The 26,546-nt window shown below is 48.5% G+C and overlaps 8 protein-coding genes across 8 annotated transcripts; 4 read left to right on the top strand and 4 right to left on the bottom strand.

The window, feature by feature from the left end:
• Nucleotides 1-869: 869 nt before the first annotated feature.
• I303_102275 (uncharacterized protein) lies at nucleotides 870-6,692 on the bottom strand (the record flags this gene model as incomplete). Its single annotated transcript, XM_065968514.1, has 9 exons — nucleotides 870-1,430; nucleotides 1,484-1,903; nucleotides 1,963-2,283; nucleotides 2,330-2,469; nucleotides 2,525-2,584; nucleotides 2,637-4,863; nucleotides 4,921-5,250; nucleotides 5,313-5,460; nucleotides 5,512-6,692. 9 exons carry the CDS (start codon nucleotides 6,690-6,692, stop codon nucleotides 870-872), a joined length of 5,388 nt encoding a protein of 1,795 aa, XP_065824586.1.
• A 576-nt stretch (nucleotides 6,693-7,268) lies between these two features.
• Nucleotides 7,269-7,995, top strand: I303_102276 (uncharacterized protein; the record flags this gene model as incomplete). The annotated part of the gene is made up of 4 exons (XM_018404943.1): nucleotides 7,269-7,579; nucleotides 7,640-7,701; nucleotides 7,759-7,841; nucleotides 7,903-7,995. 4 exons carry the CDS (start codon nucleotides 7,269-7,271, stop codon nucleotides 7,993-7,995), a joined length of 549 nt encoding a protein of 182 aa, XP_018265224.1.
• A 131-nt stretch (nucleotides 7,996-8,126) lies between these two features.
• I303_102277 (V-type ATPase, C subunit) lies at nucleotides 8,127-9,186 on the bottom strand (the record flags this gene model as incomplete). Its single annotated transcript, XM_018404942.1, has 9 exons — nucleotides 8,127-8,153; nucleotides 8,212-8,225; nucleotides 8,295-8,331; nucleotides 8,392-8,531; nucleotides 8,584-8,664; nucleotides 8,718-8,749; nucleotides 8,798-8,875; nucleotides 8,932-9,043; nucleotides 9,108-9,186. 9 exons carry the CDS (start codon nucleotides 9,184-9,186, stop codon nucleotides 8,127-8,129), a joined length of 600 nt encoding a protein of 199 aa, XP_018265223.1.
• A 424-nt stretch (nucleotides 9,187-9,610) lies between these two features.
• On the top strand, nucleotides 9,611-11,554 carry I303_102278 (uncharacterized protein; the record flags this gene model as incomplete). Its single annotated transcript, XM_018404941.1, has 7 exons — nucleotides 9,611-9,695; nucleotides 9,750-9,790; nucleotides 9,869-10,342; nucleotides 10,402-10,996; nucleotides 11,055-11,201; nucleotides 11,271-11,404; nucleotides 11,474-11,554. 7 exons carry the CDS (start codon nucleotides 9,611-9,613, stop codon nucleotides 11,552-11,554), a joined length of 1,557 nt encoding a protein of 518 aa, XP_018265222.1.
• Nucleotides 11,555-12,020: 466 nt separating this feature from the next.
• On the bottom strand, nucleotides 12,021-12,987 carry I303_102279 (uncharacterized protein; the record flags this gene model as incomplete). Its single annotated transcript, XM_065968515.1, has 2 exons — nucleotides 12,021-12,174; nucleotides 12,296-12,987. The coding sequence occupies 2 exons, from the start codon at nucleotides 12,985-12,987 to the stop codon at nucleotides 12,021-12,023; spliced, it is 846 nt and encodes a 281-aa protein (XP_065824587.1).
• A 4,542-nt stretch (nucleotides 12,988-17,529) lies between these two features.
• I303_102280 (uncharacterized protein) lies at nucleotides 17,530-17,883 on the bottom strand (the record flags this gene model as incomplete). The annotated part of the gene is made up of 2 exons (XM_018404939.1): nucleotides 17,530-17,569; nucleotides 17,648-17,883. 2 exons carry the CDS (start codon nucleotides 17,881-17,883, stop codon nucleotides 17,530-17,532), a joined length of 276 nt encoding a protein of 91 aa, XP_018265220.1.
• Nucleotides 17,884-18,164: 281 nt separating this feature from the next.
• Nucleotides 18,165-19,772, top strand: I303_102281 (COP9 signalosome complex subunit 5; the record flags this gene model as incomplete). The annotated part of the gene is made up of 10 exons (XM_018404938.1): nucleotides 18,165-18,212; nucleotides 18,279-18,361; nucleotides 18,424-18,475; nucleotides 18,529-18,669; nucleotides 18,721-18,800; nucleotides 18,854-18,944; nucleotides 18,997-19,062; nucleotides 19,117-19,314; nucleotides 19,379-19,581; nucleotides 19,643-19,772. 10 exons carry the CDS (start codon nucleotides 18,165-18,167, stop codon nucleotides 19,770-19,772), a joined length of 1,092 nt encoding a protein of 363 aa, XP_018265219.1.
• Nucleotides 19,773-20,191: 419 nt separating this feature from the next.
• I303_102282 (uncharacterized protein) lies at nucleotides 20,192-22,804 on the top strand (the record flags this gene model as incomplete). The annotated part of the gene is made up of 7 exons (XM_065968516.1): nucleotides 20,192-20,213; nucleotides 20,323-20,726; nucleotides 20,887-21,785; nucleotides 21,853-22,114; nucleotides 22,166-22,331; nucleotides 22,388-22,611; nucleotides 22,670-22,804. 7 exons carry the CDS (start codon nucleotides 20,192-20,194, stop codon nucleotides 22,802-22,804), a joined length of 2,112 nt encoding a protein of 703 aa, XP_065824588.1.
• Nucleotides 22,805-26,546: the final 3,742 nt, after the last annotated feature.

The raw sequence follows: 26,546 nt of genomic DNA on the forward strand, positions 1-26,546 counted from the left end.
CTGGTCAAGTGAAGTCTTGTCCATAATAGGAATACGAGGTCTGTGCGTAAATCTGCCTGTATACGGTACCGAGCTAATTCCATATAGATTTAAAGGGGGGGCGTGTGATTTTACTTGTCTTTTCCCTTTCCTCGTTGTCCCTCTCCTAGTTGTTTAGCATAGCATGAAATAGTCAAGGTCATGTTACCCTGCAAGTCCGGTTGACCGATGCGGAGGATGTCATCGGTATGGGAACCTAAGGTCATGTTTATTTGCATGTCTGATGTTTATGTTGATTTGAACCAGCCTAGGCGCCAAGCCCCCGGCACATTTTCCCTCATGACACTCTCTCTCTTTCAAAAGGAACGCGAAAACGCACAATAGGACTCGCTGACATATGTACATGAACATCGGCATGCCGGATCGATCCAAGTAAGACATACTTTCGAGTTAGAGCAAGTCACCAAATCCTCGACCCCTCCCTGGTCTAGTGTCCATGCAGGATACATGTCCGTCGTCATGCTAGCATAGTCATGGTACCGATTTGAAGTTGTGGTTCAAGGGTGAAACACAGGGCCAGGTAAACAAAGACAACTATATTCAGGGTACAATCGGTCATCTGATTACCAACTAACGTATCTCGGCACAGAAATCACAAACATCCAAAATAATCAGTCGCGTGAGGAATTCACTCATCATTCAAGCATACTGCCGTAATTCATCTTCCTCGGATCGATCTGATTCGAATGTTCTGTCATCGATACAGCGTGGCCGATGCATGTCATGTCATCTGCCGTGCAAATCACTTCCGAAGGCAGAGGAAGAATAACGCCTAGTATATATCTACGACTCACATCAAACGTCCTTCTGGTAAGAGAATAGTACATCGCTTAATCAACAAATTGCCCTTCTTCTTCGTCCTGTTCTGTGACTTTCTCTAGGGGCGAAGGAGAAGCTCGTCCATTCTCCTCACCTGCAGCCTGTAAGAGGGATTTGACTTCTTGATCGGCCATTGTGAGCGGGTTGGGACTAGGAGACTCCGGGGAAAGTGGTTCTCCACCTGTGGGTTCTGGACTGAGTAATCCCGGATCTAGCAATTCTCCAAATCCACCTGAAGAGGATAAGCCAGGGAAGAAGTTCTCATCCAACATCATACGTTGGGCTAAAGATCCAAAGTCTAGCGTGTCGGTATCTCCGGCTGAGAGTGGGAGCATGAAATCGGAGAAGTCGGTAGTTTGTGGTAAAGGGCTGGGCGGAGGGAGATGAGCACGTCTTTCTCGCTTGACACGTGGCGTACCCTCCACCTTGAGCCGTTGCATTGTACCGTCAATTAAGTCACGTGAAGCAGTGGATACGCCGGTAGTCTGTGGAGTGAGGGCAGCTTTCGCTGCCGCTCTTCGCTCTCGTGCGGCAGCTTCTTCAGCTCTAGCTCTATTTTGGGATCGGCAGAACTATGGGAAGCAATGAGCAATGAACAGCGAGTCTTAACAAATTATATGCTCACTCTGTACGATGATGTGAACGTCCTGAAGATACCGAAGAAGTCTTGACTCTGCAAGGGTCGACCCATCTCTTCGCCTTCCCCATAGTACGTTTCGACCTCCCTCAAATCCTTGTCGGCGCCGATAATGCCGTCTCTGAGATCCTGTAAACGCCCTTCTGCTACAGCGGAGAAGCGGAACATCTTCTTGGTGTACCCATCAACGCCTTCTTCAAAGTTATTCCGCAGGGAGTCCCTTATTTTGCGTATCTCGTCCAGCATATTCTTGGAGGTCGCTTGCATATCCGCATAGTTGACTCGGGAAGCTTCTGCGGGCTTGGCCAATTCATCCAAAAAGCCGTCTAAATGGGGAAAATGTTGCGAAACAGTCTTCTCGAGGAAATGAAGCAGATTACCACCTCCACTAGATTTCGTATCGACGAGCTGCAATATGCCGGATCAGCATGACCAACATCCACATTCTTCGCTACGCGTGGACTTACCCTGTTGATACTGGCGATCTTGAAACCGAAAGCTCCACCTGCAAAATTTGTTCCGTTGAGATAATTGCCCATGGTCAGGATTACGTTGAGCAATTTCTGGAATCGTTCGGCGTGTCGCAGGTCGTGACAAGCACCCTTCAAAACAGTCAGACTCTGTTCGAGCAGGTCCATGTTTTGCGCGAAGCGGACCTCGAACAGCATGCCCTTGACCCTATCGTTGAGGTGTGGTAGCTGTATCAGTCGCACCATCAATCGGTCCGCAGGGTGAAGCAATTCCAGCTCGGCTTCGGTATCGGCGGAATGTGTAAGGAGTTTTCCACGCTGCGTTGCATTAGTGAAAGTCCGACGACCATGCAGGATGACTCACATCGTCGTCATTGGGTAAGACGCCTTGCAATTCATGTAGGAAGGTCTCGGTACACAGCTCGCTGATGAAGTGAGCGATAGCTTCGGACAGCCGTTCTGGATCTTTGAAACTCTTTGCAGTGGGGCCAGCCATAAGGATTTCTGAAGTCATGTACTCAGTGACAGTCCTGCTTTCAGTTCACAAGATACCACATACCGATACGTTTACGATGGTCAGGCGCGAGAACACTTTGAAGCTCAGTCTCTTTGCGTTTTTCTGCCCCAATCATCAGCGGCGCAATTTGGATAAAATCGGAAGGTCCACGTACTGACGGCGTCATAGATAATTTCCTTCGCCTTGAATTCGTCCTCCATTTCATCCCACAGATTGACAGCTTTCATCTTATCAACCAATTCGCCCTCGACATCATCGGCTTGACCCCAAACGGTTTTCGCTAATTGATTTTTCGACACCTTTTCCCATTGGAGCTGTTTCATCTTTTTACTAGCCATGAGACCGATGTCTTTGCGTGAATCGTTAGATCCATATAATAATGAGCTGATCGAACCTAAAGGTGCTCGAGCGACCGTTGGCAACGAATTGGGCGAGACTTGGGGAGGTGGAGGCGGTGGAGGAGGCGAGGCAGCCCCGCCTGTCTTCTTGAGCGATACTCCACCCTTGATTCCTGCAAGGACGCTTGACATGCCCGTCATCGGCAGACCACCAACAACGCCCGAAGCACCCGGAGGTGGAGGTGGAGGAGGCGGGGGAGGTGGGCTTCCAAAAGGCGTAGTGGATATAGAGGGAGGTTGACTGAACGAGGCAGGGAGAGGCGGAGGCGGCGGAGGGGGCGGAGGTGGTGGTGGCGGGGGAGGGGCAAGAGATGGGCCAGCAACAAGTGGTATCGGCGAAGGTGGACCAACGTTCTTGACAGGTGTATTCGCCTCGGACCCTGAGCTTTTCCTATATTCCTCGTCTTCTGTCACGGTCGAGAGGTCGCCTATCTCCTCTTCGGGCAGGATGTCATCAGAGTTGAGACCATGACGTATAGATTTAGCTCTGCTAAGAACCTGTACCCTAAAGCTATCGCGATTGCCTGGTGTACGCAGCTCGTAAGATAAGCCACTCGTATAACCGGTACCATCGGTGCGATGAGTGAATTGACTATCTCTGTAATCGCCATCATCCAATTCTTCGTCAGCGACTAAGCCGGCAGGTGCTGAGGAACTCCTAGACAAAGCTTTGAAACGGATTTCTTCAAGGAATCGAGGTGGTAATCCTGGTTTATTTGATTGGCGGTAAATAGATTTCTCGCCAACAGGAGGAGCATTGATGTCGAATGCTCGTCGTGTAGGAGTGAGATCATCCCCTCTACGAGCGGTTCGCGAAGAAGCCCCTTGCGGTCGGATTGGCGACACGGAGTCTGCTCCTTTGGCTAGAGTATTTTCGATATGAGCTCTGACTCGCTCTTCTTCCGCATCCATAAACTGAGAGCCAGACATAGCCTTCCTTTCTCGGTGCGCTTCTCCTTTAGTTCTCTTGACTTCCCCTTTGGCTTGACCCCCTAAGGCTATCTTCTCCGCTTCCATGACTTCGCCATCTTCGTCTTCGCCGTCCTCTTCTGAATCCTCTTCTAGTATGGTGGAACCTGGGCGTGAGGTCTTCTTCCGGCTTTTGCCCTCCAATTTCCGGATAGTCTTCTTCCTTTCCCATTGTTCCCGCAAATCATGGATCAGCTTCTTCCTATCGATAGGCCCGTGTGTCATCTCTTGCACCTGGTCGAGATGATTGGTTTCCCGCAGCATGTTGAAGAGCTCCTGTATATACAACTCTAGATCGGCTATACGCTGCTCATAATCGCGCTTCATGCCCTCCATTTGATCGGTGACGGTCTCGGTGGCTTCTCTTGACCTCCTGAGCTTCTCTTCCAGGTCTGATACCTGAGCTTTCAGTTTGCCGACTAAACCATCATCACCAGCTGATACTTCTTCTTGCAGAGTTCTCTTCTCCTCCTTCGATCGAGCAAGCGCGGCTTTGGTGTTTCCCAGCTCCAATAAAGCTTCGTCCAGCCTATCTTGCTCGACAAATTTACCCACTAAATGCGATACTGATATGCCGAATGCGCGGGAGAAATCTTGCGACAGATCCGGGGTATCGCTCATCACGATACTGGTAATGAGCTTGTCGAGAAGCTGGAAATACCGGACCTTTTCCTCGTTGTCTCCCTTGATCAGCAGCAGATGTCTGAGGGCATTGAGCAGGTACGCGCTGGCTTTGGTCCCCTTTGTCGTCTGTAGAAGAGCGCGAAAAACATCTTCAGGACTGCGCATGGATTTGAGCAGTTCGCGGTCTTCCTCGTCGACCAAATCTCGACGATCGTTCTCCGATTCCAGCTCATATTCGACTATCATTCGAGTAGTATGATCATCTCCCCATTGCTTGATTTTGTAGAAAACATTGAGAATTCCAGCTGATTCTAATTGCGCCCGTACCGAACATCTGGCTTTTATGTCCTTGCCGGACATAAGACCAAGAACCAAGCACAACATTGTGACCTGCGGTTGCTCCGATGTCAATTGTACGGTCAGCAGCTAAAGGTTTCCTTGACTCACGCAGTAGTCCATGAGGGAACCATCGTCCAGACCTTTCAGATCTTTGCTTAAGCCAACCATGCTGCCCATCCTCCCTCTTCCATCTATTGTAGCTTCGAATTGTCTTAGCCAAGCATCGAATCTACCGACTTTATACGCCAGATCAGCCACACTAGCATTGATCTGCTGCTCAAGGGCGGTGAATCCTGATAAAACAAGGCGGAGACCCAGACGAGGGTTTGATTCTTCATCGTAGTGGCAAAAGAAGACCAGTATCTCTCCTGCAATTTTGCGGCAAACGATGTGAGGGGAGATTAGGGAGGACACTATAGCGTTGATGACTTGTGGTTTCTGGAAAGCGTCTTGTGCACCGGCCTACACTGTCAGCTACGTCCCAGCCAGCCGAGACTCACTTTGTTCCCCAAAGACCTCTTCAAACATTTCAGCAATTCCAATTCCAATCCTCCATCGACCGGCCCTTTTCCCTTGCGATGCGTGATTCCATTTAGATAATTTGCAAGCACTACTTGGCCCTGATGGGCCATGAAATTGTCCATCCAGCTGTGGATCATCAGTAACGCATGATCGCGGAAGAACAGCGGAAATACTTACTCCAGTGTCTCCGTTCTCAGACTGATATCCAGAGCTTTGAGATGATCTACCGTCAATTTCCCGTCCAACGCTTTCGTGAGATACCATTCAGCCGTGGTTCTATCCAATGTTCTGGCGTCAACCCTTTTGCCATGACTCATCCTATTCAGTTCCTCTTCTTTCCGGCGAGCCGTTCTAGCAGCGTCATGCCGATTACGAGCGTCTGCTTCGACCATCTGCCATTTTGATTCTACAGGGATTGACGCGGCGGTTTTGGCTATGTTGGATATCGTTGAAGATATAGAGCTTCGTGACGAGATAGAAGGTACTCCTTTTGGTTTGGAGGTGTCAAGATCCCTGTTCTCAAGTAGTTGCTGAAAAAGATGCTCTATTTCGGCATCGGATGGACGTGGGAAGTTAAATTCTTCTGTACGTGGAGTCTGCGGGACGAGAGAAGCCGTTGAGGTGGACGCGATCGGTGTCGATCTACCGTTGGATGAAGGGTATACGTGTCGACTTGAGACACTTGACCTCGCAGGAGGGGCACCATCAAAAGCAGGATACCGTCCGTCTCGGTTAGGTCGTTGAGAATTGACTGACGAGACAGAACGTATCGACATGGTCTCGGGATCCTGATAACCATATCCCGCAGCGTAAGGATGTTTGGACTGACCATGACCACCCATTTCTGACGGAGTTGGAGATCGACCGGTATGCTGAGTGACGACTGCAGGAGGCTGATAGCGTATACCGGTGGAGGAAGAGGCGTCGAGGACTATACCAGGTTGATTATACCGCACGCCTCCCGTTGCGTCGGCTGTTACTCGCTTTGACTGATCTGGCAGGTCGGTTGAACTTATTCCTCTTCGACCAGGATCCGTCATATTCGACCTTCTGTCGCGCTCGCTGTCCTCCTTATTCGATCTCCTTCTTCCTGATGGCATGGGTAGCCCATCAGGCCGTCTGCTGACGTTCACTGGTGTACCTTGATCCGTCAACATCGGATTGGTGTTGGGTGGACTGATCATTCGACCTGATACATCTTGACCGGCTCTAGACGAGGGGCCGGCGACGGGAGGTGGCCCTGACGAAGGGATCTGATTGTATGGTACAGATGATCCCAGTCCGTTTGGCGAAGATACTCCATGGCTTGAAGAGGCCGACGCTGAAGAGCGATGCTTCTTACCGAAAAGGGAGGTCATGATTTATCGACTGTGCGAAATCGTATATCTTTAGATCAGTATATAGAAACGTCAGGACTGTCAACAGCTTACAATGCGTGAATCGAAAGACCTCCGCACAGTCATGACCCATCGGTCCAGAACGAAGACTGCTCTCCTGAACCAATGTTGTGTTTATTTATATTGATTCCAACTGGATCATCGATTCTACCTATTCTCGCGTCGCCACAGTTGTCGAGATGAACGCGAGGTTGTATGTGCCTGGGCGGGATGTATGTGGTCTACGGCTGATAGCCTTTTCGTGTCAGTGACGAAGCGGATGGCGAACTGATGGTTTTTTGGTAGCAAAGGATATAGATTGACTGATTGGATTATAGACAACAAAGAGAGAGATAGTGAAGGATGGTGTGGATGTGGATGTGGGTTTGAAGGAGGTCTCTGCGCGTATCAACATAAATAGCTTATTTAACCCTGAATCTCATCCTACCATAACAATAATCGCATTTACTCATCCATCCGAACATCCATACACCCATACATCTCCATTCAGCATATCTCTTCACATTGCAACACAGTCCACGCAGACTTGTACCTATCATGTCCTTCTACCTCGCAGTAGTATCGCCCTTGGACTCACCGCTATTCGAATTATCTTTTTCATCAGCTAAACCACCTCCAGGCTCATCAGCGGCTTCCTCCACTTCCTCTTTCCCCTCTTGGTCGACGTTCACAGCTGCGAATGGCTCAGACTTGGGTGCAGATGGACCAGGGGCCAAGGTCGGCGGTACTCTAGGCTTATTGAGTGGAGAGTCTAAGACGGGACCGGAACGAGATAGGGCCATGTGTCAGATGATAGCTCATAAGAGCTTGGATAGTGTTGAGGAAATGATGGAAAGTACGGGTAGTCTGTGAGTTTGCGTTGAAATGATTCGTTGTTTCACGTCCGATTTAAGCTGATCGGATTGCAGATACCTCAAGAACATAGACAGGCATAATGAATGGCTCGTTTCTGCTTACATAGCGACTAACGGTATGTCCGTATATGTTCTGAGATAACATCGCAGGACTCGAGCTCATGTTGTCACAGTCAAATTTATCCTATTACACGACATGAAGAATGATGATGGAATACGCTTATTCTTCTTAGATGTCTGGGAGTCTTACGTGAAAGTGGGTCATGAGCTATGAGGCAATGAGTATCAATACAAGCTAACGTTCATTGGTGTCAAAGATCCTCCTGAACCCCTTCCATACCGTCAATACACCAATACGGAATCCGGCGTTCGAATCTAAAATACGAGCAAGCGCAAAACGCAATTTGTAGCCAAAGACACACCAAATTATATATGTATAATATCGATAGATCGGCACCCATATGGGTTTTTGATGCATACTAGTGATCATGCAGTCTAGTCATGGAGATGAATCGTATATTGTGCAGGTAGATCATACCGATTAAGCAAAGTCTTCAGCTTTGCCGGACTAGCGACACCACCATAATTAGCGCTTGATGCAGATGAACCGCGGTCACAGAACTTACGACGAGTAAACCGACTGATGGTGGAAAGATATACATCAGCTTCATGCAATGATACACCGAGATGTTATTCTCAGTAAGCTTACCGATAAGACCGAAAAGACCAAGCACAGATCCGAAGATCTGGATGAATCGTCAGTTTAGCTATATCGTATAACATAATCTCGGTCTGCCATGACTCACTTCTACAATAAGGATCTTCACAAAGAGCTGAGGATCGGCAGCATCTGCTAGAGCAGCAGTCGATCCGGTGATACCGACTGAGATACCACAAAGCAGGTTACAGATACCCACAGTCAATCCTCCCCAGAACAAAGCGAAACCTTGGCACAAACTACGTCAGCACCGATCTAGAGCAAGCTGAAGTGGGCTCACCAGTATAGTAGTTGTTCGCTGTGTACAGATTCTCCACATCTCCATTGACTCTAGACGAATAGATGATTGCGATAATAACACCTGACGAAGCGATATGAGCTTCTAATTGATCAAGAAGACTGGCTATGACTTACCATAAATAGCTACTACTTCACAAAAGATGATCCTGCACTTTGTATTAGCAACGGCCTGCAACACCAGATGCGTCACATACGAGATCAGGTTCTTTGTGCTGATTCTTGGTGCTCTGATACCACCACCCAAGATCGAAGCACCAGTGACGAAGATACCCCTACCGCAATATCTTAGCGAAATAACTCTGATGAAGGGAATTGAGAGCGCACGTACCAAGCTGCACCAGTCACACTCAAGCCGATACAGAGTCCGATACCTGTAAGAGCCCATGCGTACGGACTTGATTCTGCAAGGAATTTGCCGACATTGAACGATTCTCCTTGGCCTAGAACCAGGATCAGCACGATGATTCAATAAACAACAGGCAGATGTATAAATGATGGGCTTACCGGTGAAAAGGAGATAGAGACCGATGGCGGTGGCAATCGAGGTCGACGAATACAGTAAGCCTGGAGCAAAGTAAGCCATCTTGATGAGTTGACCGATAGTGTGCAAGGTGTAGAGATGAGGTTGAACTTTTGGATCGAAGCTGGTATAAAGGAGTAATGCGATATGCGATATGGATGATGATGAATTGTGAATGAGGTGGAATATGGATTCAGGGTTACTCTAACGTTGTATGGTGGGTGGAGGAACGCTAGTACCATTTCAACAACTGGCAACTTGAACAATGGCGCGTGATTACTCTTACTCGTACACTCACACTTCAATCCGCTATCCCACTTAACAATACCCTCTGGCCTCATACCAACACGATACCTTCCGTCACTGCCTGCACAGTGCTAAGAGCGAAACGGAACTCTTGTGCCGTACAAGCGGAAGACTTATCCTTGGGCAGCAGCGTCAATCCATTCACTTGTACAAGCTAGCAACTTCCGGAGTTGATCTCCTCATGTCTACCAAGGCATCTCCTTCGCCCGCCTCTGATAAGGCAGATGAGGAGATACTCACACGCGATAATGAAGCCTCCACGAAAGGTGAGTGAGCAGCAAATGTATCGATACGCTACGCCGTGCTAATATCTTGCGCAGATGGAAATGCGTCTTTGAAACGAGTTCGGGAAGGTTCATTAGTAAGTCTTCCACACCATTATCTGTAGGCGTCTTGGCCGACTGTTTGAAGATCTGACTGATATCCCGAGAAAACGCAGGAACCATCGCAAGCGGGGTCCTCCATACCTGATCCCATCGCTACTAAGAAGAATCGAGTGGGTTCTTCTTCCAGGAAGTCGCCTGGTCCTAACGATATTGCCGAAGTCGAGGGAGAAGACCGTTCTCCTGTTCAAGATGTCGAAGTAGACGCCGTCACCGAAAGGGTCAGCAAGAACGAGGAAAGGCCAGTCGGAGAAGTGAGAAAGAAGGTAGAAGAGATGTCTTACGAGGAAGAAAAATCCCGACCGACTCCAACAAATAACGAGAAAAACGGAAAAGACGAGGATATACAAGCTGATGCCAAAGATGGCGACCTTGCTGCCGCTGATAGCTCATGGGAGGAAATCAATAAAGAAGAGGTAGAGGGCGCGAACGGGGATAATCTCAAAAGGAAGGCTCTCAATAGGAGTGAAAGTTCGTTCGCCAAGCAGGAGGACGATCTCAGCTCAAAGCGTTCCAAAGATGCCGAAATCGTGAGTCCTCCTATCTCAACAGTCGATCGCTTGTCATCATCGCTCATATTCCCGCGTAGACAACAACCGAGGCGAACAAATCTGTCACTGCTTCGCCTGCCAAGAAATCGCAAACCACCTTCAGCTCATTCGCTTCATCCGCCTCCCCTTTCGCTTCTATCAAGAGTCCCACTCCTCCTGCCGACGCATCGTCCTCTCTAGGCTTGGCAGCTCCGATACCGGCTAAAAAGCCGCAAGCCACATTCGGATCATTCTCTGAGAAGTCATCACCTTTCGCATCGACAACAGCAAGTCCAGCAGCCACCTCAGCCACGCCCGCTCCCGAACCGAGTTCCGAGCCGACTGTCGCTGAACCTGCTCCTGCACCAGTACCAGCTAAGAAGCCCCAAGCCACTTTCGGTTCTTTCTCCTCCACATCTTCTCCTTTTGCTGCCTCCTCTGCTAAAGCCACATCAGCTTTCGGCTCGGCCCCTGTCAAGGGTTCAGCTTTTGGGACCTATTCGAACACCTCTTCGGCATTTTCAACGAAAAAGACTACACCAGTTGAGGGTGAAGCAAAAGCAGAAGCTGGACCGTCGAGCTTCGGGGATATCTTGAAGGAAAAGGGAGATAATTCTAACACCGAGGAGAAGGTTGAGATGCAAGAACAAGATGGTGAGTTTAGAGGCGACACGACGTTCAATGTGCGATCTGACTGACCTTTCCTGCATAGTTACCACCGGTGAAGAGGGAGAAGACACCGTCTTCCAGACGCGTACTAGGCTATACACGAATGAAGGCAGTGTAGGATGGAAGGAAAGAGGTGTTGGACTCTTGAAGTTGAATGTTAGCAGGACAGACGGAAGTGGCGCTAGATTAGGTCAGTTGACTCGATGCTTTTGTAATCCTCCGTTGACGTTGGTTGACTGATTCGAGCATTGGTCTACAGTCATGAGGACTGATGGTGTACACCGTTTGATCCTGAACTCCAAATTGTACTCGCATTTGACGCTATATCCTGACGGAAAGATGGTCAGGATGACTCTACCTGAGGATGGCAAGATGACGATTGTCTGTTTCCGAGTGAGTTCTTTGACCAGATGTCTCGCTAGATTGCAGAAGCAGAAGAAGTAGTGCTGATCAAGCGAACAGATGTCTAATCCCAAGACTGTCGAAGATCTCTGCGACAACATCGATCAACATCGACCATCTTCCGACAAGTCAGAGGTCTGATCGGCCCAGCTCGAGCGATCATTAGATAAGATGCATATCACCTACACAGGCTGTTGAGGCATTACAACTATACATGCAAAGTACAGTGACAGCTCATATAATGGAGAAACGGGATAAGAAAGACATGGACATAATCATGCGTGTTGTCTAAATGGGTCGCACCTCACCTGAGATGTATCGGTATCTTTTCTTTCGTCGTTCATCGCGTTGTGCCTGTTGCTGGCGGTCAATAATTCCACATTGTGTTGACATGACATGAAACGAATACATGAGAGTTGAGAACGATCATCTGGTCTGATCATTCGCATATGCGGCCTAGTTCCAAGTGAATGCAAATGGTATGAACATCATCTAAAGTCGTCTCGTCTTACTCATCCTTCCCAGTCAGAAGGGTCGAGCTAGCTCAATCGCACACGCCTTAGCATCAGAGCCTGTCATACACAAAATCGGCTTATAATCGTATTCTTTAAGTTCTAGCAGCCGGCGCAGGAAGATTGGGCGCAGAGTGAGCATGTGATCCTTCGTGCGGATACCCTTCGACGAATGGCAAAGATCTGAACGCCGCTATGTCAGCTGGGGAAGCGTAAAACGACATTGGTCGAGCTCGAGGAGAAGAACACCTGGGCATCCAAGAGAGGGAAAGAACATTGTGTGAGCTCCTGTCATCGTCATCAATGCCGTGACGGATCCAGCAAGCGCAGAGGTGAACTCGTCGTATTGTTGAATTGAACATCTACTCACTCCTGCAAACTCATAGGTGAATTCTCTTTTCCATGGCCATGGGCGCTGAGTCGGTCACTCGTGTTCCCCAGTTGCATTGGCGCGGTCTTCATTTGATCGGCGTACGATCTCTTCTCCCATGTCTTGCTCAGCGTCGGCTTGTTCGTCAGAGCCCAGAGGAGTCTCTTTGACAGTGGAGTAGGCGATTTAGGGGTTCTAGGTGATCCTGGCGGTGACAGATGAGACGCCTCGCCTTGAGCCGCATGTGGATGTTCCGCGTGCAGCTGTTGATTCGCTTGATGATGGACATGAGGGTCGGATCGGTCAGCAGAAGGCTGGGATCGATGATGGTGTGAGTGATTGCCATGATGGTGCTCTTGCTGAAGCATTGGGACGGTTTCGTGAGGCTCATGTTCCAGACGGTGTGGTGATTGTGGTCGTGATCGTGTCTTTCCTTCTCTTTCGCCTCGAGAATGATGTCGCTGATGATGGTGATGTGGCTCGAAGTGAGTGTGTCGTTGAGGTAGATGAGCTTGATGAACCGGCGAAAGAGGTTCAGAGTGAGCTAAGGGATGCGTCTCGCCATGAGCTCCATGGTCATGTCCATGTCCATGTCGATGATGCTGACGGTGGTCATTGTCCCGGTGGGCTGGAACTGGGCCGTCGGCCTCATAAGGTGTCGGAAGAGGTTTGAGGTGTGTAGGTATTGGCATTGTTGATCCCACTTTCATACGAATTTCGCTTTTGATGCTCGAATGTGAAAGAAATCAAGTTGGTCGTTGTTGTTTTTGACTAATTGTGGAGCGCTTTGATCTTCAGGACTGACTCGCATGCACGGACAATTGACCTTTCATACGCTACCCCTAACCTGATGTGAATTGACGCTGGCAGGTTCTGATTTGCGATGACCTGCTCACCCAACCTACGCGAGATCAAGATTCGACAGCTATCAGTAGAATGCATAATGCCAGATATACGAGTGACATTGGTGTGGGATGACGTCGGTCCATCAACTTCCCAATAGTGTGTGCTCGGAACAAGTAGGCTGAGTTGTTTGGTTGGTTGATGGATTTGTTTGATTGATTATTCCGTTTGCGTGTTTTTGATGGTAATTAGCTCATTCGCCACCGCCGCTTACCAGAGTTGGTTGACAGCTTGCCTGTGCTTTGATCGGGTCACTCAAGAGTCCCGTCTCAGCATCGATGACATATTATTGATGCATACACAGCGCATGCGCAATACAATAGCGCATCAGAAGGTCCAAACGCAAAAAAGCCCACCCCTCTGCCTCCTCCCCGTCAAGGGAAGAAGCAGAGAGGTGGGCTTTTCTACTCAACAGCAAATTGTCCTCGAAGAGGTCAAACAACTGTTGTAAGTTGTAACGTGAGATAAGACAAAGCACAGAATAGCGATTTGCGGTATGATGAGATGCGAAGTACAGGGAAGTGGGCAAGGAAGGGTAGATAATTTAAATAGGAAGAAGCATAGTAGGTCAACGCCTGTCCAATGCAGAATTGACAAGGCGTGTGATAGCGAGCATGCAGTACGAACCCTTTTCGTAGAACCATCATCTTCTCTTCCCATTTCACAATCAACTTTTGCAAGTGCCCAATGCATTATTGCTCGATCCATAAAGGCTCATTCCTAGCGAGAGGAAGTAGAGATACGTTACAGATGAGGTGAATGGTGAGTCTTTCTTCATTCCGTTTTTCGCGTAAGTGACAATCGCCTGTCAGACTTGCTATGCTGCGCTTCGACTATGTATGATGTTGTGGATCTACCCTTAAGATTCAAGTAATGATCGTTAAGATGAAAACCGAACAACCCAATCACTGACTGAAGCGAGATGAGGAGCCCACGTTGACATCGACGTTAACGATACCGAGCGACGAAACCAATCGGAGACGAGGAGAGCGAGGACCTAGTAGTAGCCTCAATTCCTGTGCTGTGAAACACTGAATCCCAACGCCACTTGAATGACCTCGCTGCGTTATTCGCCACTCGTAGTCCACGACAACAACAAAGTCCGGGGTCGAATTCGAATGAGACGATAATCCCGAATAATGAAGGCGCTGTGAGGAATCTAGGAGTAAGACGATACAGACTAAAGGCGGGGGAAGGCAATTCAGGTTCTTATTGTAACCCAATGTAAACAACCAAATTTTGATAGACCAAATAAAAAGAAAGGAACAACAAGACAAAGGTCACCAGGCATGGACGTTACCAATACCTGGGCCCCCTGCTTGTGTTTACCAATACTTGCTTGACCAACCACTTGTGGACGTTGATGATGCGCGGCTGACTGACGGCTGGCGACCGGACAAAAGAGTCGAGGCTCCAGATGTGTGAGGCGTAGCGTAGCCTGAAATAATTGACCGGAACTCGATGAGTAATGACGAATTATAACGATTGCCGGTAGCGCAGACAACCAGTGAGTGGTATTGAACCTAAACTCATTTGACGCGAGGACGCGAGAGCGTTCGCTCATATATCTTGAAGGTATAGTCGCGCAATCTGATGTTGTGACTCAACCGAGATCCTGAGAGGATGAGAGGAAGAGCAGACATGATTGACAGCGACACAAAAAGCCAGAACAACTCAGTGATGATGGACGAGTCTAAGACTCTCACCTGGTTTCCCAAAGAGAAAAGCACGGTGTCAACACTCTGGTAAACCACAAAAGACCGATGGTCATGAAAGCTCACTAGAGGTTTTTCCACTTAAGACTATCTTGGCCGCATCTTGGTCAGAGATGGGTGTCAGATATCTCAATAAATCACTCAGTGCTAACGAGTGGCAAATGGCAAACGGAACATTGATGGGATGTTCACCATGATGGGGACGGGATTGAGTGTCGAGGGGTAGATAGGTTGTCGAGCTTGAAGTGAGTCGAAATTTTAGTTGAGCGTGAGTCGAGGTGTGTTGATTGTCGATGGGAAAGGAAAAGAAGAAGAAATAGAAAAGAGATGAGATGGGAAAGGGGGGGGATTATATGTATGGTGAGAATTGATGGGGTGGTGTGATTTGACTTTGATCGGGTACTTTCCTTTGGCTTTTCCTCCTTTGACTTGAATTTCAATTGCAACGGGGCGATACAAGCATACAAGCACTGCAATAAACAAGAACAAAGGGGATTCAGGGAAATTCCCACACGACATGCGTAAGCGTGTGAAAAAAGAGAAATACAAAAAACAGATGATTGCCTAAAAAGGTAAGACCAAATTTCACCGGGCTTTCGGCGATATGTGTGAGCGGCACCCTCGTCACCCATACCAAATCCGGCAGTAAATACAACACGTGGGCAAATCGGTTCGCAGATGTGGCATTTTGCTATATAGGTTCTACAGCCTCGAAGGTTGGTGCTATATGTGAACTCTTGGAATGCGCTGGAGCAAGGCAAGCCCTTGCAACTCCAAGACGACCTAGTGTGGATCAGCTATTGAGGGAGTAAGCACAACTGCAAGTAATCCCTGGAAATGCGCGACCTCAGAAGCCCATCACGCTGGTGAAGCTTGAGTGCGATGTATCTACTACCCGAACGTCGCCCTTCAATAGGAGCTACCGGTTAAGCTGATGAAGAGAGGTGTGTACCGGCATATGGACAATTAGGCAAGGAAGTGAAGCAATGCCAGAACCGGGACAAGGTTGAGCGATCCTTTGCCTTCCCACCTCGGTCATGCTGAGTGATCCGTCTTTTCCACAATGACTGATCAGCTCGGTCATATGGTATCTGGCACCGTGTCCGCCAGTAGTCAGAACAGCGCTGTTCGCAGACAGTGCCGGACTTAAACGGGAAGCTCATGTCCAAGTGGCGGACAACGCACTCGTGAGGCCCGCCACAGATATAGCAGTCTCTCAATGAGTTGACGTTCGCGCTGTGGCACCCAGGTTGGCCGTTTGAGTCGGGCTCTATATTGTAGAGGGCTTCAATCTGACAATTCAGTGGTGGTCACCCTCGAGACTTATGAGGAAGATGTGTCAGTTTTCTAACGATTTTTTGGGATCATTGCGATAGACTCGCTAATTTGATATCTTATTAACTGTTCGCGAGTGACTTACGGGTACCAGGCATTTTAATTGTCTTCCTGCTCATCCTTTCCTGCTCATATCCGTCCTCTGTTAACTTAGCATGATCGAAATGTATGCACGCGAGGGTCGTATTCTCAGGGACTCACGTATATGAGCTGCTTGAGAGCACGTACAACATTTGCGAAAAGGAGCTCCGATTCATAGCGCATGCTGCCAGGCAGCCAGCACATCTCTAAGGCTTGCATGTAGCATGCTGAGCCTCGGCTCATACACTTGAGCCTTCCACATGTGAGCTAGGCTCAAAAAAAAACAGGGTTAGAAGACTGGCCTGACGCGTTGTAATCTTCCGACCAACGTCCATCCGTCACCCCAGGATACCCAAAGTCCACGGCTGAATGCTCAGCAAGGGTGACTTATTGGTGGTTCGTGTGCGTAGTGGAGTTCGTCAGTGTTGAGGTCCATTATTACCATCTTGCATATCAGCTCAATTGAAGGTCAAATCAGTAAAGGCGAAGATCTGCAAAGACGATGTTGGTTCCGTATTATCGGATTACCATTGATACACAATTCGGCGGCGGGCTTTCAAGACAAGTGTTACAGGCGTATGTGCATGATGACGAATGATTAATTCAAACTCGACGAGACTTGGATAGACCTGACCGGGCCATAGAATGATCACTGTCCTGTGACAAGAGTAGGTCAACAGGCTTGATCGACGATTCCATTTATCCCAATCAAGTCAGCGTTCACACGATAATGGTTGATCGACGTTTACTCTTCGAAGGCCAGGGGGACGCAGTCAGTTGAGCGGGGAGTATGACTCGTATCTTGTGGATTAGTACCACATCAGTTCATTGACAGTATACTATTCCCACTGTTAGATACGGTGATCATGTCATAGGGTTCTAACGGGACTTCGGATCGTGAGCAGATGTAATCGGGAAGGAACCAAACCGGATTCATGTCATGAAATCACTGATGCGGCGGGTACAAGTATACTGTATGAGGATATTGTTCCACCTCCAACGCTTCGTGCGATTATACCTTTCTAGCCAGATACGTTGTACTATCCTGACGGCTGTTTATTGTACTACGTGGTGCTGAGTGGAGCGAAGATGGATTTCCGGGGTACTCCCGCCGAATGTGATCGCAGGACTCGCTGCCCAGGATTTTTGGCAGCAGTATACACATAATATCCGGATTTTGAGCTTGATAGAGGGGGAAAGTTAACGTTTGTTTCCAGCAGCGACGACTGAGTTTCTTGTACTATAGAGGGATGTGAGTGTTCTAAACCGATGATATTGCGACGTCGGCGAATATGCAATCCTCGGATCAAGAACTCACAGATTATCGATATAGACACTCAGCATCTCATTGTCCTTTGCCAGCTTCTCGTTATGCCCTTCGACTTCTGTGATCCTGACCAATAATCCACGAAGCCCATCCCTTAATTGCAGAATATCCTTGATAACTTGTTCTTTCTCCAGAGCTGATTCGACTGTAGGTTCGGGCACGTCTGCTGAAGCAGGGGTCGACCATGGTTCGCTTATACCGGCGTCTGGGTAGCTTGAGAGGGACATGATGGGTGTGGAAACCTTTTTCGATAGTCAATAGTTCGGTTGGTGTTGTTCAGGTGTCCAGAGTAGACGTTTGAAGAAGTATTCATTGATGCAACGCTTCACCCAGCGAGTTGTGAGGAGTCACTTACGTAAAAGCGCACGCACCCGTGTACCCCGGTGCGCGAAGTGGAGGTGAATGAGGAAGTGACGAGGTTATTACCTATGCGCTCATCATCTATGCGCTCATCAACTCAACTTGTTTGATCTGCCGTTGCATCGGACAGAAATACAAACAGTCCAGCATGGCGTCGATAGCCAAGAAGACGTTCGAGCTCAACAATGACGTGCAGGTGAGGCAGATTCGTACCTCGGTGACGGGACGATGTGGCTGATTGTGCAAATGAACTCACCTGTAGTCCGTCGATCCGACTAGTGCTATTTTCAAGTATTCGAGGGAGGATGAGAAGGCTTTAGAAGATGATGCGCCTTGGGCAAAAGAGTTAGCTCCAAGCTCCTTCTACAAGTGCCTACGGAGACATGTCTGACCGATCAGAATGACAGTCCCCACTATTTCCATACTGTCAAGATATCAGCAGTAGCGTTGATCAAGATGGTCCGTTTCTTTCTTTCCCATCTCCGACATTCGACCTGATGTTTTGTTCATAGGTTACACACGCTCGATCAGGTGGTCAGTACGAGATCATGGGAGTAATGTATGGGAGAGTGAAGGATGGGGTGTTCTGGATCATGGATGCCGCTGCTTTACCAGTGCAAGGTACCGAGACCAGAGTTAATGCCGGAAACGAGGTGAGTCTCCACAGGGTGATTGCGCATCAGACTTAGCTGAGACCAGCGCAGGCAATGGAATATATGGTCAGCTTCCAAGAATCATCGAGGGAAGCCGGCAAAGGGGAGTTGTTGAGGGGATGGTACCACTCGTACGCTTTCATTCCCCTTCTCATGGAATGGTCGTCGATTGACGAGATCGCAGACATCCTGGATATGGCTGTTGGCTTTCCGGTATCGATGTCAATACCCAGCAGAATCAGCAGAAGTTCAACGACCCGTATTTGGCAGTAGTGGTGAGTTATCTAATATCAACCATTCTGGAGAGCCCAGCTGATGATTTAACAGATCGATCCAAACAGAACAGTCTCAGCTGGGAAAGTGGAGATAGGGGCATTCAGGACTTATCCGGAGGTAGGCTCATGTCCAGCAAAGGGTCTCTACAAATTCTGATATTTGCTCTGTCAGGGGTACAAACCGCCATCATCCAGCACATCGCAATATCAGTCGATTCCTATGGAGAAGATAGAGGACTTTGGTGTACATGCAGATGCGTATTACCCTCTGAAAGTCGAGATATATAAGACAAAGCTGGACGAGCAATTGCTTGACCTGTTGTGGAATAAATATTGGGTAGCAACTTTGAGCTCTAGTCTGCTAACCTCGGTGAGTGTCTTTGGAACCTTCAACCGTGTGTCGTCTGACCGTGCCATGCTATCTTTCCTTGCAGAATCGCGAATATTCCACGTCTCAAATCAAAGATCTCAACGCCAAACTGCACGGTGCTTCGTCGAGTCTCGGTAGCGCGTCCAGCAACCTTAAGCTAAAAGCGCCTCCGCCCTCTCAAAGCGGTAGCAAAGGCAAGAGCAATGTTAAAGAGTATGCGGGTGTCGAAGAGCAGGATTCTGCGCTCGCAAAAGCTACCAAGGACAGGTTTGTCTCCGTTCAATAGTCTTTGGAAACCGGAGATTTTGCTAACGTTTTACCGGTTTAGCTCGCGCATCGCTACTGAAGCTCAGAACGGTATGGTGGCTCAACTGCTCAAGGATCGATTGTTCAACACTCCTCTCACTGGTCAATTGACACCTCAAGCAGCGCAAGCCACTGTACAAGGTCGACAATGACCTTGAAGAGTTATTCTCACAGAATTGTATATTATAGACAATTACCAAAGGTTGATTTGTACACATGAATATGACAGATTAATGATCACGTGACGGGCTTGGCTTAGCCACGCGAGATGAGCGCAATGCGTCAGGGCACAGCAACGAGATACAGCCGCCCATTATACTCACTCATGACCATACATACATGCCCATTCACATGCCTCAACATTCATGCTGTAATCAGCCCAACATTACAGCCGACTAGCAGCCAAAAAGACTTGCTCAGCTTCTCATATTCTGCTGCAGCTCCTGGTGGAATATTCCCGCGCCAGCCTCGTAGCTGCGGCTTGGGCGGTCAGTCAGCTCAACTTCGTTCGAGTTCCTGTTGACATCCTTTCTCCTCGGACATTTCGCTATAAACAGACTCGTATTCCACGATGGGTATCAGAGGCTTTGATGGTAAGTCACTATCCAGCGGAGCTTCACTGACATACAGTATACATCCGGGAGCGGAAGCTGGTCCAGAACTGCCCGTTGTCAGCCATTGCCAATACACGGCTCGGGATAGATGCAAACTATTACCTTTCCCATCTGTTATCCGACGCCGACTCCCGCGAACCGCTTGTAGCAGCTACTGGAGGTTTACCACTTGGTATAATCGCCAAGATTGAAACGGACCTTCGAGCTCTGGAACGTCTCAACATCAAACCCGTCTTCGTCTTTTCCGGTCTCCCATTAGCATCCCGACCTCCGCAGAAAGGGCCCGATCCACAAGCGGAACGTGAGACGCAGGTCAAGAATGAGGCTTGGTCCTACTACGAGAATGGTCAGGTGGAAAGGTCTATCATGCAGCTCACCGCTATTAGGAACGGGTCGTGGACTGATTCTAAGGATTTATTGAGGTTGATCATCAGGCTATTTAGACACAGATTCGTGGAATTTGTTATCGCGCCATACTTGGAGTTTGCGCAGGTGAGTGTCAACACATGCGGATAAAGCTAATGCGACGAAGCTTGCATACCTTCTTCAACATCCCAAAGGCTACATACACGCTGTCTATTCGTCTACCGAAGCTTTACTGTGGCCTATCGACCGTGTCATCACCTCCACAGACTGGGCCAATACTTTCCAGTTCGTCGAAAAAAATAGACTGCTTGTCGACCTCAACCTCACCAGCGAGCAATTCCTGGACATGGGTATCCTAGCAGGATCCTCACTCTCTCGCACATTCCCTCCCATAGCCAATGATTTTGCAGTCAAAACGATCATCGATCTCATGCGTCATCACAAGTCCGGTATACTCGTATGTCAAAGTTGGCGAGACCCTCAATATAAGACTCAAAATTACATTGATTCCTTCTGGAAAGCTCGTCTCGCCGTCAAATTCTCCCTAGTTCTCACCACTGAAGGCTCTTGCGTTCCTCTTCCTACCGTAGTTGCTCCGCAAGGTCAAGGTTTCTCAACATCCGAGATTCCTGGCGAATTGGACGAGATTTTCTCTCCTCGAATACCTGATGAACTTTACTTTTACATTTGTAAAGGATTGATAAGCGCTCAAGTGGTTGGATGGGTAACAAGTGGGATAATCCATGAACAACAACCTCTAGCGGATACGACCGATTACCACAGATTCATCAAAGACGTTATAACTGAAGGGCCGACCTCACCTCGTTGTACGACTGTCGCTTTACTCAATCATGTCTTACATCCTGAATGGGCCAAGCGCCGCATTAGCGCGCACTACTTCTTTGACCCCCCATACGCCGGTGGCCCCGATGCCAATGTCCCCTTCAATGATGCAACTACTCAGTCGCTGGTAGAAAAGCTTAATGGTTGGAACGTTCCAATGGTAAACATCGAGGCGGAGCTGAGAAGGCAGAACTCGTCGACGATTGATCTGAAACTCTGTATCGGTGCTTTGATTACAGAGGAGTTAGCCGCATATACTCGGGTGAACAAAGCGGGCAAGCCATTAGACAAGAAGGATGAGCTTGTCGCAAACGTGTTGTGGCGGCTTATGGAGTTGAGAGGGTGAGTTGTTGCGGCCTGCGTCCATCGTTGAAACTGCGCTGACATCGGATCCCACGCCATCTTGCAGCTTTATTAACGCCAATCACACACAAACTTTGATAGGCAAAGCTTTGTATGCCGCTAATGCGGTATCAAGAGTCAATGACCGATTCCAAGAGCCACTGTACTTGCTTCTCGAGCTTCTCCGAGCCGGTGTGGTTCACGGATCGAAATGGGGTGGAGATCAAGCAGAGACGCTGTCAGGAGGACCAAGCTTCGGTACTGATGAGGAGCAGAAGAGCATTTTGTTGGTCATGAGATGTATCTCTATACTTCCGTTGATGTTCAGGGTAAGTTCTTCCCTGCGGAATCTCGATGGCTTGTCCTGACATGTTGCATAGCCCCAACAATGGGCTGGACCCCTCTCGCGGGAATTACTGGTTTTCAATTCGTTTGTCAGAGCGTTGTCAAAATCCCTCAGACACCTCTGTGAAGCGGCTTCTGTTCATATGTTGCTGTCGGGGAGCGCCAGGAGGAATAGAGAGGATTATCAAGATTTCATGCTCAGTAGGTAGACACTTCTGAACTCCTCTGTCGAATATGAGCTAATCATACATTGTTAGGTTTGCCATTCCAGAGTGAAGTCAACACAGGATTCGGCATCCTGACGAAGACCTATCTTGACGCGACAACCTACCACTATGAAGACACAATCACCGAAGCGGATGCCCAATCGGAAAAAGCCATACAAGCCAAGAAAGACGCTTTATCCTTTGTCGAACAATCATTCTCAAGTGTCAAATTACCCGTGCAAGAGGTGGAGCGAGGTTTCCGATTCTGGGATTCTGTGAGTGGATTTGCTTGTGAAGTCGGCTTTCGGCTAATGCTCGTGATTGCGCGTGTAGATCATGGCTGCCATACGCTCTCTCGACAAGGAGCAGGGACCTACACCATCACTAGCCCAAAAGGTTGTCGGCAAAGATGTCATAGAACAGTTCGAAAAGGCTGACAGGTGGTTGAAGCCTATGAGACCAGGATGAGGCGACCCTGGAAAGCTAATGATCACTATGACACGAGAGAATATGCGCGAAATTCAATATCTCACATGCACATATCATTACTATCTGACGAAATATGACAATTACATGAATGAATCGGCTTTCAGCCGGTGTGACATGATTCTTCAGAAACGATATGACCAGTTGACACAGACAAGCAGTCGACAAGTCGCTCAAGCGAGGTAGGCGAATTCTGGAAGCAAAATTGATCATGTCTTATAGCACAGCCGACTTCGATGACAGGTGTACGCATGGGTCGCTTGCGACGTATGTCCCTACCTGTATTTGGAACTGCGAGGTGGATTATTTGCACCACGAGCTGAAGACGTCGCGGCTTCGCTCTTCTGATGTGATCTCGAAGAGCACGACGTGTATCTGTTGCAATCGCCGGAAAGAGGTTTGAAGGACAACACGAATGACCGTGCAACATAGCTGCTCGATCGTCGATGAATCGATTTCATATCGCTTGGACACGATCGCGAGGCAATGCCGAAAAGATCAGATAGTAGCAATCTACGATAAGAAGCGCGGAGGGTGACCGAGTTCAGAAGGCCGCCTGCGTCATTTGCCATTCGGATTTCTGATTTTATGGCTTGAAACATTCACCTCAAGGTATCCTCCGAGAACTTGGAGGTTGACTATGTTGATGTCCACTTCATGGAGTCCTTGACACTCAGCGCCTCTGGGATGGCAGACGTTGTCTGCAAGCTAACTTGACCGATGCCAATCTTCCTACAGGTTGTCACTCCGTGGTCTAGTGTGCACTTTCCATCAGGTCTAGGCTGATTGGGCTGGTTTCACATTCGTCAGACCCTTAGTCATCGGGTGGCGTCCAGATCGGACTTCGCAGTCACCCGAAAGGATGGCGATGGGTGACTGAAGGCACAATCGAGCCATGGTGAAACAAGGGACGTTTGATTATAGACTGGTAGACGTTCCTCGGTGACTGTTCTCAATCTGCTCATAGATTGTTGCGGATTCGGGAGAGATCTAAAAAGAGCATAAACGCTAAAAACGCTAAAACGCTAAAAGATGAAGTTCGATCTGTGTCGGATCGGGTGACAGGCACCAAGAGTACTTCATGACATGAAGCGAATCGCTAAGGTCGAGCGGTAGATGTTAGCGATCTCCTGGTGAAAACCTGAACGGAAGAAAAATTGGATCAGGTCTTGCTTCTTGATTCCTGACGATCTGATGAAAATCTTTGAGGTGTAGATCGGAAAGAGAGGAAATTATGGATAAATCATCTGATGACATCAGCATGACGATTATGCGACAAATGCGATTTCTGTGAGTCGTCAATCCGCAAAATTGAACGCTCCGATCATATAGCAATTTATGGTGACGATGTCTCCGTGTGGTTTCCGCCATGCTGATAAAGTGGGCAGCCTCATCGCAATGTACCACGGCTCGATTACGCGAATATGACCAAATGCCGGTATGCAGAAATCACACGAAATTTGGTAGGGTATGGTTTAATTGGCCGAATCTACAGATCTCAAAAAAAAAGAACTACCTAGTCAAAAAACGCCCCTCTGAGTAATTTACACTAGCGCAATGTATGTCATGCATTTGCATCTTCGGCAAGACCTCAGTGGGATTGCCTGAAGATCGCTTCCATGAGCAGATCTTCGCGCCATCGCAGGCCGAATGTTCTGTAGATCGGCTTGATAGCTATGCTCGCTGGCACCTGTGTGAACGTGCTGCAAGCCACAATCACCATGCCACTCCGCTCCTCATGCATGTCCGTATAATCCGGGTGCTGCAAGCTGTGAGTACCCATGCAACTAGCACTCCTTGTAACTGACCCAATCTTTCGGAGTCACCTGGCTCAGGAACGCTTCAACGTATTTGCCCACCCCTCTTCAAGCAGGTACTCTCTGCCACCTTGTGCCCCAGAGTACGTACTTCAACAACCCCCTTTTTTCGTGATGATGCTAAACTAGGCACTGAACTTTCCGTAATACCGGTTCGTGCCAAATGGGCTGTGGGAGGACACGACATCTTCTAAGGGGAAATGACTGTGTTCTCGTCAGAATGTCTCGGTTCGCTTCCCAGGATCTATCGGCTGGCCGGAGATTTTCGACCGAGCTCAAGGAAGCATACTCGCTCCTGAATGAGATGATTGGCGTTTGAAGTGCAATCGGATCGAATTGCATTTGACCTCCCACAAATTGCAGTCATCAGATCACTCGGCTCGGGAGTCGGATGCTTTGAGCACACGTACCGGTCTAAAGTCATGAGAAGCTCGAAACTCTGCTCCTTCCCGTCCGTATGTGAGGCAAATTGACGTCGCACAGACAATAAGAGCCGAACAACAACGATTGATTCCAGCGGAGTATATGAGTTGCATTAGCCTGTCCTAACGTTGACAACGTCATACGCCTCTTGGACAGCTGCATCAGCTCTGTTGGCGTAGAGTCTCAGCTTGAAACCGGTCAACTGCTTCTACAGGCGATGAAGCTCGGTCGGACTTGCCCGTGATAGAGAAAAGAAGGCAGAACGCCTTCTCGAAAAGTAGCGATTAAAAGGAACGAGGCATTTCTGCCCTGAATATGCTAGAGCAGGCATTCGGACTCTGACCGACATTCAGGTAACAAAGGTCAAAGAAGAGACATATTGTAATGATGCCGTTATATCCGGGTGAAAAGGTTGACGACTAGAAATTATCGATCTGGTGTGATCTTTTTCATCCTTTTTCTCAGAGTACGTAAGTCCTCCCCATGAAAAGCCATATGCAACCTAGTAATCCTCACTCGGCCAATGGCGGAAAGGATTGGGAGGCATAGGATTGGCTTCTTCCGCTCAACTAGACCGCCAAAGGGACTCTCATGCCATGTTAGCACTACTATACCGCTTTCCCTCATCGTCGAATCGTCTTCTCAACCTCATTCTGAGCACAATAACGAACCAGTCTGAAACGGTTATAGGGGTGACAACCACTGCGACTGACTAGGTGAGCGCATCCGCGGTACCTTGCTTTCCATGTCAAAGGAGAATTTAGTGTCCTTCTCGTTATCATCCCTGGAATCGGTCGAATTGGTCCCAATTCTTCTTTGGTAAAGTGAAACATTTGGGATTCAACCGAGACATTTCATCTTTCCTTCTTTATCTGGATCGGATCACCACTAGCAGCATCTTTCCCAAACGGACCCTTTTCTCCCAGTTGGTCACCTCGCTTTCTTTCCTAAGGAGTAGGATAATACCGTTCCTTGCGCCAAAAATTAGGGAAATCAGAGTGAGACAAGAAGAGGTCTGATCGTCCGTGATACTTTTTCCCCTTTGCCCTCCTTACAGACGTAGTAGTGTAGTAGATTTCTTGAACTTTTTAGACGACTGCAGCGTCAATACCCCTGTTGTACAACACCATAGCCTGAAGCAGTCGACCGACTAGGATCCGCTTGGTCCGATCTACGATTACATCAAATCGAAATTAACAATAACGACGTCTGTGTCACCTTGGGTTACGAACCGAGAAAGGGTCCAAGAGAAATCAGTCATAATTGGCTGTCATACAACATCAATAGACGAAGAGAGGAGGAAAAGAGATACCGATTCTCAAGGAGATATATAGAGCCGGTTCTTGCGTTATCAAGACCCCCCTCGCCAAATAAGAAAACGCCCACTTTCCTTCATTCAGATGATAAACTTGCCAAAAATTCTGATTGCTACGACATCCCTTCAATCACTCGTCATCAGCAGAGGTTTGGTCCTAAGCCATCAA

The sequence above is a fragment of the Kwoniella dejecticola genome, chromosome 2, assembly GCF_000512565.2.
Source record: "Kwoniella dejecticola CBS 10117 chromosome 2, complete sequence".
In the NCBI taxonomy this organism is placed as follows: domain Eukaryota; kingdom Fungi; phylum Basidiomycota; class Tremellomycetes; order Tremellales; family Cryptococcaceae; genus Kwoniella; species Kwoniella dejecticola.